Source organism: Phalacrocorax aristotelis, chromosome 5, assembly GCF_949628215.1.
Source record: "Phalacrocorax aristotelis chromosome 5, bGulAri2.1, whole genome shotgun sequence".
NCBI classification, from domain to species: Eukaryota; Metazoa; Chordata; class Aves; order Suliformes; family Phalacrocoracidae; genus Phalacrocorax; species Phalacrocorax aristotelis.
Window position 1 is genome coordinate 31,199,414 of NC_134280.1, and position 14,159 is coordinate 31,213,572.

The window sequence follows — 14,159 nt, forward strand, 5'->3', positions numbered from 1 at the left end:
CTTTGTAATTAACAGTCTGCACTACCACAGTGCTCATAAAACAGTTTGGTTGGTATCTGTGTACTTGACACAGAAAGAAGCAGCCTGAGTTCAGAATCGCTTTCAGTTTTGCAGCCAAATTATGGCTCTCTCCCATGAAGACACTTTCTATTTCTTTTTTCTCATGCTTCAGCTAATCCTGCTGAGCAATCCCTCAGAGAGCTCACCATAACTTAGCTCTGTCTTAAACTCCTTTTAAACTGTGGGTCTTTATTTCAAATACAATTAACATTTAAGCATTCACATTCATCAGTCCACTGCAAGAGATGAATGGGTCCCAACCAGACAGCATTTTTAAGTTGGAAAAAGTAATGCTGTTTCCCCCTCATCTGACAAATCCCTGTCATGTCAAAGATATTGTAATTGATCTGTCATTAAATTCAATAATGTCCAAATTTACAGATCTGTCTTGTTTCAGGCTATTGTAGGTAAATGAGGTTCACAGTAAAATACTTTTACTTGGCACCTATGCACATCAGCACTTTATGTGTTTATTACAGCCTTGCTTCTATGTTATCAAATAAATGAATGCAGAGAGTAGTGTTTTATTGTCCTTAAACGATATATGAGATTCAGCTATTTATAGCAAGGGGGTGGGAGAGAAATGTAAAGCTAAGCCTATTCTAGTAATGCTGATAGAGGAAGTTCAGTGGAAAACTGGTATTTGTATGAGGAAACTTCTGTAGGGAAAGTCAGAACACCAGGTAGTGGTGTAAAGCTCTTTTGTTTGTGCCTTGGTCATGGTCTCTACCCAATGCAGCCAAACATTACATAAGAAGCATTTTGGAGAAATAAGGCACATGTTTTTAACACTTAGCTACTGGAATGCCTGGCTAAGGGCTGTGCTAGATCATTGAAATCAATGATCAATCAAAACAAGATCCCACACAAGAAGATCAAAATGGTTGTGTTTACTCCATACTGAAAAAAGTTCAATTGTTACCTAAACATACAAAACAAGAGTGCACCAGGTCTGAATGGTAGTTGTGAGCCAGAAGCTTCACGATTCTATTACAATATGTTATATACTAACAGTCAAAACATTTTCTATCTGTGGCACAAATATGACTTCAAGTGTGGCAGCCCTACTAACTCAGAAGACTCAAAATGTGATGGGTCACACAACTACCAATTCATCACGAGAAAGTGACCGTTATGTTTTGGCAAACTAGCTGCACTTCAATGCTCTGTGTGATGCAAAACTCCCCTCCTAAAAATCCTGTATAGTGCAAGCCAAAAATAGCATCCAACAGCACTAGACAGTACACTCTCAAATCTTTGCCCTAACTTATGGCTGGTAATTATATATAACAATCACTGTTTTGGTGAAAGAAACTAAGTTTCACTTCAGTTTAAACCCTGAGGCAGTTAAAACCCCACTGATAAATGCAGCCCAGCAAAGTGCAGGGGCCAGTCAGAAACAAGGATAAGCCTTACCCCAGTACGTAATTTTTATCTCACCAAGCTCTTAAAAAGAAGTACAAATTTAATGCCGTAACAAACAGGAAGGACACAGATATATATAGTAAATGCGCATAAGAAAACCACATGACATTTCAGTTAACTCACAAAATGCTCTGTTAGAAGCTTAATCAACTAGGAACCTTGTTTCTCATATGACTGCATTTTAGATATCAATGCAAGAAATGATAATCAGAAAATTTAATGCTTAATGAAGTTAATCAATCTGATAAACCTATACTGATACACTGCTGAATGCCAGATTTTATAGCATGCAAATCTTCTACCCTAACTTTTCTTCCCATAAGTGATGAGGAAATGACACAGGTTCACAAGGTTTCACAGAGGGAATACTACACAGTGTTTTGGCTTTACTCAGTTTTGGAAAGATCTCATTTTACATGAGGTTTATGTTAGCCATTAGTTGGTATCAGTGTGCACTGTGGAACAAATTACTGATTTCAATAGTTAACTGGTCTTCATTAAGATAAATATAATTTAAATTAAGTTAGAGATGGAAGAAATCCTTTTCCAGGACTACTTAAGCTTTCTCCTCTTCATTCCCACCTTTGTCTTTCTCTGTTAACACAGCTAGTGCATTTAGAGGCAGGATTTAGACTTATTAGCCTGCAAAATAAAACACAATGAGCCTAAAGCAGACCATTAACAATACCGGTTTAGATATGGAAGGCTACAGTGCAACACTTATGCTGTCAGAAAAACACTTTTATATCCGCAGTCAGTGCAGGTACAAAAATGTTTAACGTGACAGAGGCATGCTCTCCCAGCCCTGATAACTCTGAATACATAGATAATGTAAATACAAAAGTAAATACAGAGATGATGTAAATAGCTGGCACATGGATTATTTTAATTGTGCTTCCTCCAGTTTCACAGTTTGTTTGGCAAAAATTTTATGAGTCCTTATGAAGCCAGAAGTTCCTCAGGATTCTGGGTAACTGCCTTAAAACAGGTAGTGAGGTGAATTGCATTTAAATGAGACGTACTGACAAAAGGATGTGTTTTAAAAGCCTCAATGTTGCTGTGAAGGAGGAGGGTCTCTAGGTATTGGGAATATAAATTTTCTTCTTAAGGTATATGCTGGTTGCGGCATCTGCTTCTTTGTCCCCCAGCGGTCAACACGTCTGCCCACATCTTCATTAACTTCTGTAAGAATTGACAAAATATCTTCACCCCTACAGCCAGAAGGAGAGCAAAAATAAAAAATTTACTTATTAATGAGCAGATAGTACTCCATTTAACACCTCCCAGATCATCTAGAAAATACTGTATGAACATTTAAAACACAAAAATGAAAACATATCCTCTTTGTCAAATTTTTTATCTTTTGTTCTCATTTAAGTCATATTAAAAACAGAAGACCTTGTCTTACTCTGTCTTGCTTGATTCAACCAGTAAAGAAAAGTAATGTAATAAAATATTTTTACCTAAATCCACTCAAGAAACAGATGGCTCTGCCTTAAAGAATATAGATGGGAGGCTTTGAGGTTTTTTACAATAAACTTCACATTCTCCAAATTACCCCTATGGTACTAGCAGTGTTAATGTAAATTTATCAGTGGCATGCAAACAAATCATCAGTTCAACTAATTTTGTCCACCTCGGAACACGGGTTAGTGTTCCAATGTGAATTATGGAGGAAAAAAAAAGAAAGGGGAGGGAAATTCCTCCCATTTTTTTCATGGAAGACCTAAGCAAAGAATTTACCTTGGTACCAACAACTTTAGCTTGCTGCACAGGGCCTGAATATACCAAGCACCCTGTTCAACGTGCCGGAAGGAGACATATCCGTCAATTGTGGCCATGCCTAGGAGGAAATCAGCCTCTTCAGGAATACTTTCAGAAGGAGAAATGCTCTGTTGCATGGAAGGCAAGTCAGGAATTCGTGCATCAGCTTCAACATAGACAGGACGCTGTATCTCTTTTCCCTGGCATGCTTGGATAAAGAAGAGTTTGGGTTTTTCAGCCAGCTGTGGACACCGTTTGGCAGTGAAGTGGGACATGATCATGCGGATTGATACAAGTTGCTCATCTTTCCCATAGATCGCTCCTGACTCTCCATGAGATAGAATACAACATATAAAACAGTCCCTGTCTTTGTGGTCTTGCAAACGCTGCCAAGTTTGCATGAGATTTTTAATCTCCCAGGATGTCAGATCTTTGTATGTCCTCACATCCAGACCAAGCCATGTGAATACTCGCTCCAGTTCCCCTGTAATTAAATGGAAGATAAAAGGAAAACTGAGGCAATAGAAAACTGTTTTATGAAGTCACCGTACAAGCTAATCTGAACTGGGAAAGACTTTACCCCCTGACACTTCTGCAGATTCATCCTTATACTAGTATCAACTAAAGGTTAACTGGAATAAAAAAAGATGGCATCAGCTCAAACACAGGGTTCCTGCATTTTTCTAGACAAGTTTCAGAAAATACAATGACATTTTACAACATATAATGACACACAAAGTGAGCTCACAAATAACACTTGAAAACATGAGGAACCTGCCCTGAGTTTCAGATTAGATCTTTCAAAACCTTCCTAACATCATTGTTTTCCAGTTGCAGATTTGACTATTAGAGTTTCACAAGAGGTAAATAGAATGAACAGAATAACATAAGTAGTATGCACAGAATTGCTTGATTATGGAATTTTGCATTATATTATGTAGAATGACGGTTTAGTTTAGTTTTAGTTCTTTATTATAGCTATAAATAAAGGCTAAGTAAAAAGATATTCTTAAAATTATACAGGAAAGATCAGAAACTCAGTAGTTACTCATCCTTAAACCCTTCCTCCCCTAGGATACACGATTGACATAATTTAACATATATCAAATATTTTACTGTTTAGAATATTAACTAACTAAAATATAGACAATAAATTATAGAGCAATACTAGACAATCAACTCATATGGGTAATTAGAGACTAATCCTAAAAAAAAAAAACAAACAAACCTCACTTCAGTAGCTTACCAGCATCTTTGCAAGAACCCTTCCTCTCCTGAAGAGAGCTACCAAAGTTAACATTATTAATAACAAGGCAAAATCCTCTGTGTGGTCCATCCATTTTGTAGCTTGCGATGTTCTGTAGAAAGGAGAGGAAAAAAGCTTACAGCCTCGATGAATTTATTTAACGTACTCGTATTTCCTTAACACGCCTCAAAATTGGCATCCAAAAATTAGAGGCACCTATCACTCTGGGTTACTTTTGAAAAGCTGGAACTCAATGGTGCGTCCTTGTGTGAAAAGACATGGGTGAAGCCTCAAGCACACTCTGTCACCACACTATCAAATTGTAGACGAAAGGTTTAGCAGCTGGGTTGGTCATCTGTATGCAAAAAGGAGCATTCAGCAGCCAAACTCTGCAATCTGAATTGGTGATGCGCATAGAAGCCCTCAGCTGTCTCCCATGCCATGTCAATATTTTAACTCCAGATGGCACAGGGTTCACAGTGAAACTATAGGATGGTGGACATCCAAGTTGTTTTTTTTCAAGAGTAGTGATGAATACCTGGAGCAGGTGGTTCCTACTGACCCCCTGGGAAGGAATGCATGCAGAACAGACCCCTCAGAAGTGCATAAACCTGCCACACTATCAGTTTTGCTAAGACTTAGAAGTTACCTCCCACTCTTAAGAAAGAATGTTTTAAAAGCTGAGAAGTCACCAAAACTTCAAGTACCACCTCTTCAAGTCCAACCTCAGGTTGAAATAAAAAAAAATCCCACCACTCCAGTTCCTTTCTGCTCTTTAGACAGTGCAACAAACACCTGCTTTTGTGCCATTTAGTAGAACAAAATGAAGGCAGCACTCCAAGCTCCTTCAAAAGCAGCAAGAAGTACTTTTGCTACAGCAGCCTGAACATCAGGTGATTAAAAGTTATGTTATAGCACAGAACTTCAATAAATTAAATAGCTATAAACAAACACAGCAACTTGCTCCCTCAATAACCAGAAGGAAAAAGCCAGAGGGAGAATTCAGTGGTTATACTCCTGTACAAGATTAAAGAGTGCACATCAGGCTTCTAAGGAGGGACCTCACAAAGGCATCTTTTCTCCTGTACCAAGACCTCTGGTTTACTGAGGAAGATGGTTACATGCCTGCAGTAGCATACTAAAAACACTTGCATTCTTTTATCCTTCTCAGAAGGTCTTTGCATGCTACTCCTTATCACGCTTAATTTCAAGACGCCCTGAAGCTTTTTCTAAGCCAGATCCAGAAAGAGAGAGCTGTGAAGCTATGTTTTTCTGTCTTGCACATTCTGCTGCCATCTCCAAAATGCACAACTTAAGAAAATGCCAAACGTTTTGCCTCTATCAGGAAGATAAGCAGGTGCACTGATGTGTGGATAACATCAACGGTATTATGCACCTTTCAATATTGGTAAGCTTCTGCCCTCCAAGGTTAAAATATTCTCTGAAATGTTCCAGTTGATCAGACAACCCAAAAAACTTCATGAGACACACAGACACATCACGTGTCCTTGCATGATAAATGTCATTAGGTGGACAAAGACCTCACACACCCAGGTATTCAAAAAGAAGGATTTAAGGGATTGTCTCAAACCTTGGATTCATTTTCTACATTGCTGAATTCTCCAGGCAGCTCCAGGTTCATTTCAGAGAAGCCTTGTGTAAGATTAGCTGCTTTGTTATCTAGGAAAAAAAAAACAAACCAGCGTAGATATTTATGAAGAGAAATCCAATATTGGTGAATGTAGCAAAAAGGAGTTTAGTTACAATACAGCACTTTTTGTCTTTGAAATACTTTTAATTGAAAGGAGCAATTCCTCTGTATGAGATAGCATGAGCATGTTCAAAGGATCTATTCTGAACATGTCTCCAGTTATTTTTGTTATATATGTTTTTGTGACAAAGGCAAGGTTTCTATTTGTATTGGTTCTGTGGAACAAAGATATCCATGGTACAAGGACAGATTCTACCTGAGACATTCAAATGAATTTTTTTATTTGGAAATCAGCTTAGAAATAAACTGTATTGTAAGAAGGATCTGCAATGTTACTACTGAAGCTCTCATTACAGATTTTTTTTTTTTGTTGTTCCTGAATCACTGAAAATAACTCTCAGACCAACTTTCAGAGCAAGGCTGCATTGCCAGAGCTTGAAAGCGGAAAAGCACTGACAGATGTTATACTGCTATACTTTGCAGCTGGTCAATCTGATGTGGAGTCACAAAGATGGATACAAACTTCCCACTGGTATTTGTACAGAATCTTTTCAGAGATCTGATCCAAAATGTAACTTTATTTATTGCTGCTTTATTTACTTCTCCCTCTGAACGCCCCAAAACGGTTGTCTTTTGTACAAATCATACACTATTTAATGCATTCAAAACATCCATCTCTACCATGCAATGTTCCCAGGCTATTCAACATGATCTATACAGCAAAAGAAGTCAGAGGTGGAATCCTGCACCCCAAAAATTGAAGTCTCAGTTTTATATACAATCATAGCATCCCATTCTTTTGTCCTCCCAGGGATATTTAAACAGAAAGCTTGTTTTTTTTTGTTTTCAGGGAAGAAATTATCTTTTTGCTTCTAATTAGACCAGCCAGAAAGCACATTAGTTAGTTTTGAGTAAGTGACTGACAAAGTACATAGGATTTGCCAATTTTCTCTCACCTCTTTTATATAAGAGCAGAAATCCTTCAAATCTATTTGTGCAGAAAGCAAAGGAAGACAAGAAGGCAGCAAGGTAAGTGTGTTGCATTTAACCAAATGCTAGAAATTTCCCAGAGAAAGTAAAGGGATGAAATATTCAACATAAAGGTAACAAAAACCAAACATATTTTCAGAAATTCTTACCATTGATATTAGAACTGACAGATTTGATTGAGGTCTCCTAGTTTGAGTGGGGGGAATACCACATAAAAAATTTTATTATTCTATATAATAAGTTTTCATAGTGATTTTAGCAAAATAGGCATAATACAAAGCTCTTTAAGTAGTGACTAGGAAAAAAACTGAATTCCTAAGAGCAGCAGAGCATTTAATAATGAAATTACAAAAGACTTCCTCACTTACAGCAAATCTCACAGAGCGGGAAACAAGTAAATTTTTTCTTTATTCTTAAGGGAAACAGCAAAGAATTTTCTTTCCTTGCCAAATGATGCTCTCACTATAGGGGTAGGCAGTCACTATAAACAAAATAAAGGTCCCAACATATTCCCATGTCAATTCTCTGGGACAGTTAATTATTTTAGTGTAAATTATTACAACTAGTGAGTCTAGTCCTGCCTAAGAGACATCTTCTAGCAGGAAGTGTCAATGATTTATTATACAGCATGGAAAAAATGTATAACTTCTCATCATTTTAAAGAAAAGGTCAAACATGATCATCAGGATTATGAAAACAGTCTCCTAGTCTTTTTTTTTTTTTTAATTCTTTTAAATCTACGTTTTCTTAATAAAACTACATTCATTTTCTTACTGTGCCAAGTGCCATGTATGCAGGCTTCCCCAAATCCTCTGTGCATGTAGAACAAATATATCTCAAATCAGCAGTAATACAAACCCTTCTCCTAAGAAACAGCTCATTTTCCTCAGCTCTTGTCTACTAGAACTTGACATCTGGGAAGTATCCTTAGAAAGATCACTGGTTTTCCTCATTCAGTACTGGGTTAAAACTCCCTCCCTTCCTCTCCTCTTCCCCACAAAGGAGATCAATTATAGCCCGATAAGTTTCCCAATCTGATTCATCATGCACCTGCAGGAAGGGTTTAACTGATCCAGGACTGGTACATTCAGAAAATGGGACCGCTTCCTTTAGCAGCAGCAATTTGAACTGATCATCAAAGTATGGTGTTAGCCTTTAGAGACAGTTTAGTGTTGATCAGCTGAAACTTTAAAAATCAGCACTGACAGACCCATTCTCTAGAAGGCACCTGTCTAGCTTTTTCTCTCACTCATCTGTCCTCCTAACATTAATTTTTTCCCCAATTGCACACAATGAATGGTAGTATTTTTGACTTCCACTATTTGATACTATACGCAGCTGCATTTCTTACATGCTGAACAAATACACTTGTTCCCTTCCTAAACCAAGTGAGAAGATTTAGCCAAAAAAATCTCACAGCCAGTACGGTTTCAAAATAAAGGCAAGAAAAAACCCAACCCCGCAAACCACTAAAACCCAAGTTGACACTACGTACTCCAGTGTACCTGTGGGGAAGGGAATCCTCTGATGTCTCCAGTATGAGACAGTGAAGATTCCTTGACTGGCAGAGGGTTCTCCTGCTGAGGCAGAAGCACTAAGAGCAGAAAAACAAAATGGGAGAGGCCAAGTGCCTTTTAGTTAAACTAGTATGAATCTGCACATTAGGCAGATGAGGATCTATACTTACTGAAAGATATATTAAGATAGAAAGCAACTTTGAAATACACTCAGAAAACATGGGGGGATGGAACTCAAGAAATGCTGAGTGCCCTTGCACCTACTGGAGAGACATAGCTTTGTACTTCCCAGAATTTTTTTCCCTGTGCTTAAACAAATAGAAACAGAACTTTTTCCCCAGTATGCTTATAGTCACTCCACAGGACGTTAAATGAAGGAATATTACAAATTGCAATATAACCCTTGATAATGTGAATCACACATTTAATAAAGCCTACCACGTATCAGACACACAGTTTGGCTTGCCAGCTAATTGGCAGGCAACTGCCTTGTTGTAGTGTACATTCACACAGCACAAAGTGCCTTTTACAGGACAGTCATCATCATCTCAATACTATACATGGGGAAATGGAGAAGTACAACATATCTATAAACACATTTTCAGTTTCCCAGCCTCTTCTGTATGTGCTGGACTGCTCTGTGTGACCTCAGATATTCCAGCACGTCCCTACTGGAATTCAAGTCACAAGCTAGCAATTGTTATGCCAAATTTGTGTGTGAAGATGACCGATCCCACTCTAGCTCCTGTTCCAGCAATGCACACATAGGACCTTGAGGTTCAGTGGCCCAGACCCTCCTTGTCCCTCCTGCATTTTAGCAAACCTACTCCCTGACTCTGAATTTCTCACCTTTTGCCCTTTTGTAGCAGTTTACAGTTTCCAGGAGATGAGGTGAAACATTCATACAGACTTCCTCCAGCATCTGTACATTGTTTTCAGTTAAAAGGCCCTGTTTTTCCAATAAAATCAGCAAGTCCAGAGCGGACTAACAGCCAAGAGGAGAGAGTAAAATATAGTTATTGTTCCTTAGAACTCAAAACCTGCCTCAGCCCTGTCTGCCTCAAACAATCACATTATTATCTGCTTTGCTTCCTACCAACAAGGTCCAAACAGTCAATTTTACAGCACTGGGGGACGTGGAAATGTTGTCCACAGAAACCCACTGGTTGCATTATTATTTGGTATAGTCTGGTTTAAACAGATTCACCCAAACCGTATTTATGACTCCTGGCTTCAAGGAGGCTTTATTGCTGTGAAATGGTACCAATGACACATGGATGTGAATTTCCTTTGCACATGGCTTGAGCAGGGCAAAGATTTGATTTGTCACCCTTTTATGATGTAATGCAAGACTGTGGACTGTCAGTGATTGAACTTCGCAAAAAGCACCAGATTCCACACCTGTCAACAGCTTCCTCCTTGCTAACTGATGGTCTAACTCTATCATAACCCTATAAATACTGACCAGCCTAGTTGCAGATCATGCCCTATTCTGCCAAATACTTTTCTCTTCCTGCTTTTCTTCCTATTTCCCCCCTTCCTTCTTCTCTTCCCACCATATACACAATTGGCTCTCTCCTCACATACAAGTGTCATCCGTCGCTTTGGAAGACAGTTTTGCAGGAGGAATATGATATCTTTCAGCATCTCATTGGTAATGTTCTCTGACAATTCATACAGCATCTGCCTGTAACAGAGATCCAGTGAGATAAAATCAGAACAGAAGATGGTGTAGAAACTAAAAACAATCTGAGAATTTAAAAATCGAAAGGGAATGGCATAGTATGGCAGTAATAGAGATAACAGAACCCTACTGCAAGCTTACCTGTATGGAGACACTCTTCCCTTCTCATGCAGATATTCCTGCACTTTCTCCTTGGTATAACCAAGTTTCTTGAGCAAGGAGTGACATTTAATTCTGTATAAGAGTTCAGCTAGAAGGAAAGTATCTTTCTCATTCAGATATTCTTCAGCCATGAGAAGCTGAAAGATGTCCACTGCTGACTTCACACTTTCTAGTTTTTTGAAGGGGAGCAAGTCAGTACAGAGAAATTTTAAAGCTGCTACATCTTCAGCTCCCAGATTTTCATCAATGAGCAGAAGCTGCTGACGGAACTTCAAGCTGACATCATTCTCCATGTTGCTGGAACCAACAGTCTCTCTGCCTGAAAGTAGAAGGTAAATGCTAATAACACTTGAATCTTCAATACAACCCTTCTAATAAGATTTCATCCAACATCTGTTTGGAAGTCCTGAATTCTCTGCAGAACAAGAATTTCCTTTTAAATAAATCTGAAACTTACTTCCTTCTCCAAACGCAAGACTACAACAAAGACCAGATTTGGCAGATGCTCTGAACGACCCAGTCTAGGTTTGAAGTTAGCCCTGCTCTGAACAGAAAATTGGGCTAGACAACCTCAACAGGTCTCTTAATTTCTTCTATTTCTTTCAAACATCTTCCACATTCAGATCTTTGCTCCTCTCAATTGTGGGTGGGAAGAGTCCCTGCGGTAACTTATTGCCATTCTCAGTGGAAAGAGCACAGTGGTTCATACATATTCCTTGATCTGCAGTCCAAGGGCTCATTCTTCTCTGGCTGTAGCAGGGAGGGGTTCCTCTGTTACAAGCCTGACACCCAAGCTGAAGCTGTGGAATATCCGTCTACTTCCAGTCATATCTTGCTACCAGACAGTGTTTCACATTCTGCACAGGAAGACCCTAAAGCCTCCCTTGTAAGTAAATGTCAGCTAAAATGTAATAGTGCTCCATCTAAATAAGCTCTGCAAAGCAACTCAATCTTACTGAAGTTTAATAGAAACTTCACTCTTCAACTACACCAACTTCTTCCATGTAGCCTAGGGAGTTCTTTTTTGCCTGTGGAAGATTATATGGGTAAAAAGGTACTTCAGCGCCTTCTGCCCAAATGGGCAGGAAGGTCTTTAATCTTTCGTTTACAGCAGCTGGAAGCAGTAAAGTTTTCCACATGAGGGAGCACAAGAAAAAAAAAAATCAGGGAAGCAAAGTAGAGACACAACATCTGAAACCAAAGACGTTGAAGCTTCTGGGAGGACAGCTCAGCAGATAAACTACAGAGGATATCATAGCATATGGGGACACAGAGAAGAGACTGTTGCAGTTTTGTGTTCAGAAGCAGATAGAAAATATACTCCTGAAGTCCAGATGCCTGGTTAGGAAACAAGGTTTGACAGAACCCAGGAATCCTGAATTGTGTCCTGTCCCTCAGTCACAGGTCAGAACCTGTGCAAAAAAGAAAAAGGTCAGGTTGCTTTTTCCTGTATTCAAACTTACTCTCCCATAGCTCAGTAACAGTTCCTCACATTCCCTCTCTCCTCATATGAAATCCTATGTGTTGTGACACCCTCTTTACCTAAACTGCTATCAAAAAGGTTCAGATCTCAGCCTGTTATCTACACACAGAAATGATATCACTTCACAGTAAATCAGACTTCAAATATATTTAGCTAAAAGCTACTTTAAAACCCTACCTAGATGCTTTAACCAACTAAATTTAGCAGAATAACTTAAGTTAAACTGATTCCTGCCTAAACTCACAAGCCTATGCGGTCCAGATTCAAACTGAATTATGACAATTCAGGATTTAGTACCAATGAGTTCAACAAAATGAGTACAAAAAAAAATCATTGCTTTGGGAGAACAGGGGCAAGTTGTGTGTACACCAGGTACACAGTCATTTCAGCAGCAAAACAAACTGAAGCAACATCCAGTGCAAATTCCTTCATCTACCTTTAAAATAGTTGTCAGGTCTGTGTTGCTGCCCTTCTTGGAAAGCTTTTTTCACTCGAAACATTCCTTGCTTGAGTTCTGAATGCCCTCAAGACCTCTTAAGGTGTGCTGCGTTTAGTAGCTGTCTGCAACCCCTCTTCCCCGCTGGGCTGTCCCCCTCTCCCAGCACTACAATGAAAGGAAATACCGCCGGCTCACTGCCTGCTTATCCACTGCTCAGCTTACTGCTACTGTTTCTAGAACCCTCTACCACTCCATGCATTTTACAGGCCATTTATAAAACATCATTGCAAAAAACAAAGCAAAGAAGGAAAACGAGCAATCAATCCCTACTCCAGTAAAAAAAAGACGATGCTAAACACCCTGCACTAATGCACGCTGGGCCCAGGACCTACCCGCTTCCCACCTTTGCTATGGCTCACCCTAACATTTACAGCTAGAACCAGCAGGACGTAAGCGGGCAGAACATCGACACACACACAAAGGTGATGCACACCATCTCTAATTTATGTTTTGTGATATATCCTTAGAGAAAAAAAAATCACATAGAATAGGCAATGAGGATGACCAAATTACTATTTTTTCCATTTAAGTGTTATTGACTGGGTCACTGCCAGACTGAAAGATTTAAGAATAACGCACAAACACGGAGCACAGGGAAATACCGAGGCTCAGCCCTCAGCCCCACAAGCAAGCGGAGCGTTCAGCCCCGGCCCCGCGGGCAGCCCGGAGGCAGCTGCACAGCACCGGAAGGAAGAAGCGCGATTTAGGCTCCGGACTCGAGAGCCGAAGTCCTCCTCCGTTCACCCTGCATTTCAGTTATCCCTTACCTCTCACCCGATCTCCGACCCCGTTCCCTCTCCGACAGCTGTTCTAGGGGCGGCGCGTCGCTCTTTATTTCCCGGCCAGCCACGAACCGGCCGTGCCCGCCCGAAGTGCTGAGTCAGGGCCCCGGCCCTCCCCGCCGCGGGGCCCTGCGCGCTGCCGGCCCCACACCCGGTGGGAAGGAGGCGGCATCCCCGCTAGCGGGGCCGCGCAGTGGGACAAAGCCGGTCGGGGGAAAGCAGCCGGGGGCGCGACTGCGGAGCTGAGCGCCGCACCGCTGCCGGAGAGCGGGCGAGCTGGCTCCCGCCCAGCCCCCCCCGGCGGGGGCCTCCCAGTGCTTGGCCTCGGGGCTTGCGAGCCTCCTGCCCTGCCCCGCGGCCGCGGAACTTCTCTAGTCAGAAAAGCGCAAAGGCTTTAAAAGAGCTGTTGCTGTCAAGCCATTTTAAAACCAGCTACATCGCAAAAGAAGCCCCAAAAAATCTGGCAGATTTTTTCTCACTGAGGAGCAGCTGGAGAGCAGTCCGCTCTCAGTAGCGTGGGAGGGGGCGTCAGTGCCGGTTTTTATGCGGGCCTGTCCCCGCCGCAGCCCTGCTGCAGTAAGCGGAGGAGGAGGAAGGTGAGCAGGTCCTGCAGAGTCGGGCTCCTCAGGGTTTTCGGAATCTCCGGTGACACCTGCAGGGTGGGAAGTCTCCTTGCTCACGTCCAACACATGAACAATGGCAGAGTTATCTGTTGAAACTAAAAGGGTCGCTGTCCTTTATTCCGTCAGCTCATTTTATAGCGCTGTAGAACTTCACAGCCAAATTTAACAAGCCGTAGAGGTCTACAAGATGAGTTGACCAAGAATTTAAAGAGT

The 14,159-nt window shown here is 40.7% G+C and overlaps 1 protein-coding gene across 2 annotated transcripts; it reads right to left on the minus strand.

Moving 5' to 3' along the window:
- Positions 1–935: 935 nt before the first annotated feature.
- On the minus strand, positions 936–13,901 carry CASP10 (caspase 10). 2 transcript variants are annotated; one of them, XM_075093805.1, is made up of 10 exons: positions 13,309–13,901; positions 10,539–10,878; positions 10,301–10,400; positions 9,563–9,698; positions 8,702–8,790; positions 7,346–7,382; positions 6,087–6,175; positions 4,496–4,607; positions 3,229–3,733; positions 936–2,696 (listed from the first exon to the last, which is right to left on the minus strand). In XM_075093805.1, the coding sequence occupies exons 2-10, from the start codon at positions 10,850–10,852 to the stop codon at positions 2,534–2,536; spliced, it is 1,545 nt and encodes a 514-aa protein (XP_074949906.1). In that variant the 5' UTR covers positions 10,853–10,878; positions 13,309–13,901; the 3' UTR covers positions 936–2,533. The 2 variants fall into 2 exon arrangements, with proteins under 2 accessions (XP_074949906.1, XP_074949907.1); XM_075093806.1 differs by lacking the exon at positions 13,309–13,901 and adding an exon at positions 11,017–11,122.
- Between the last annotated feature and the right edge of the window lie 258 nt (positions 13,902–14,159).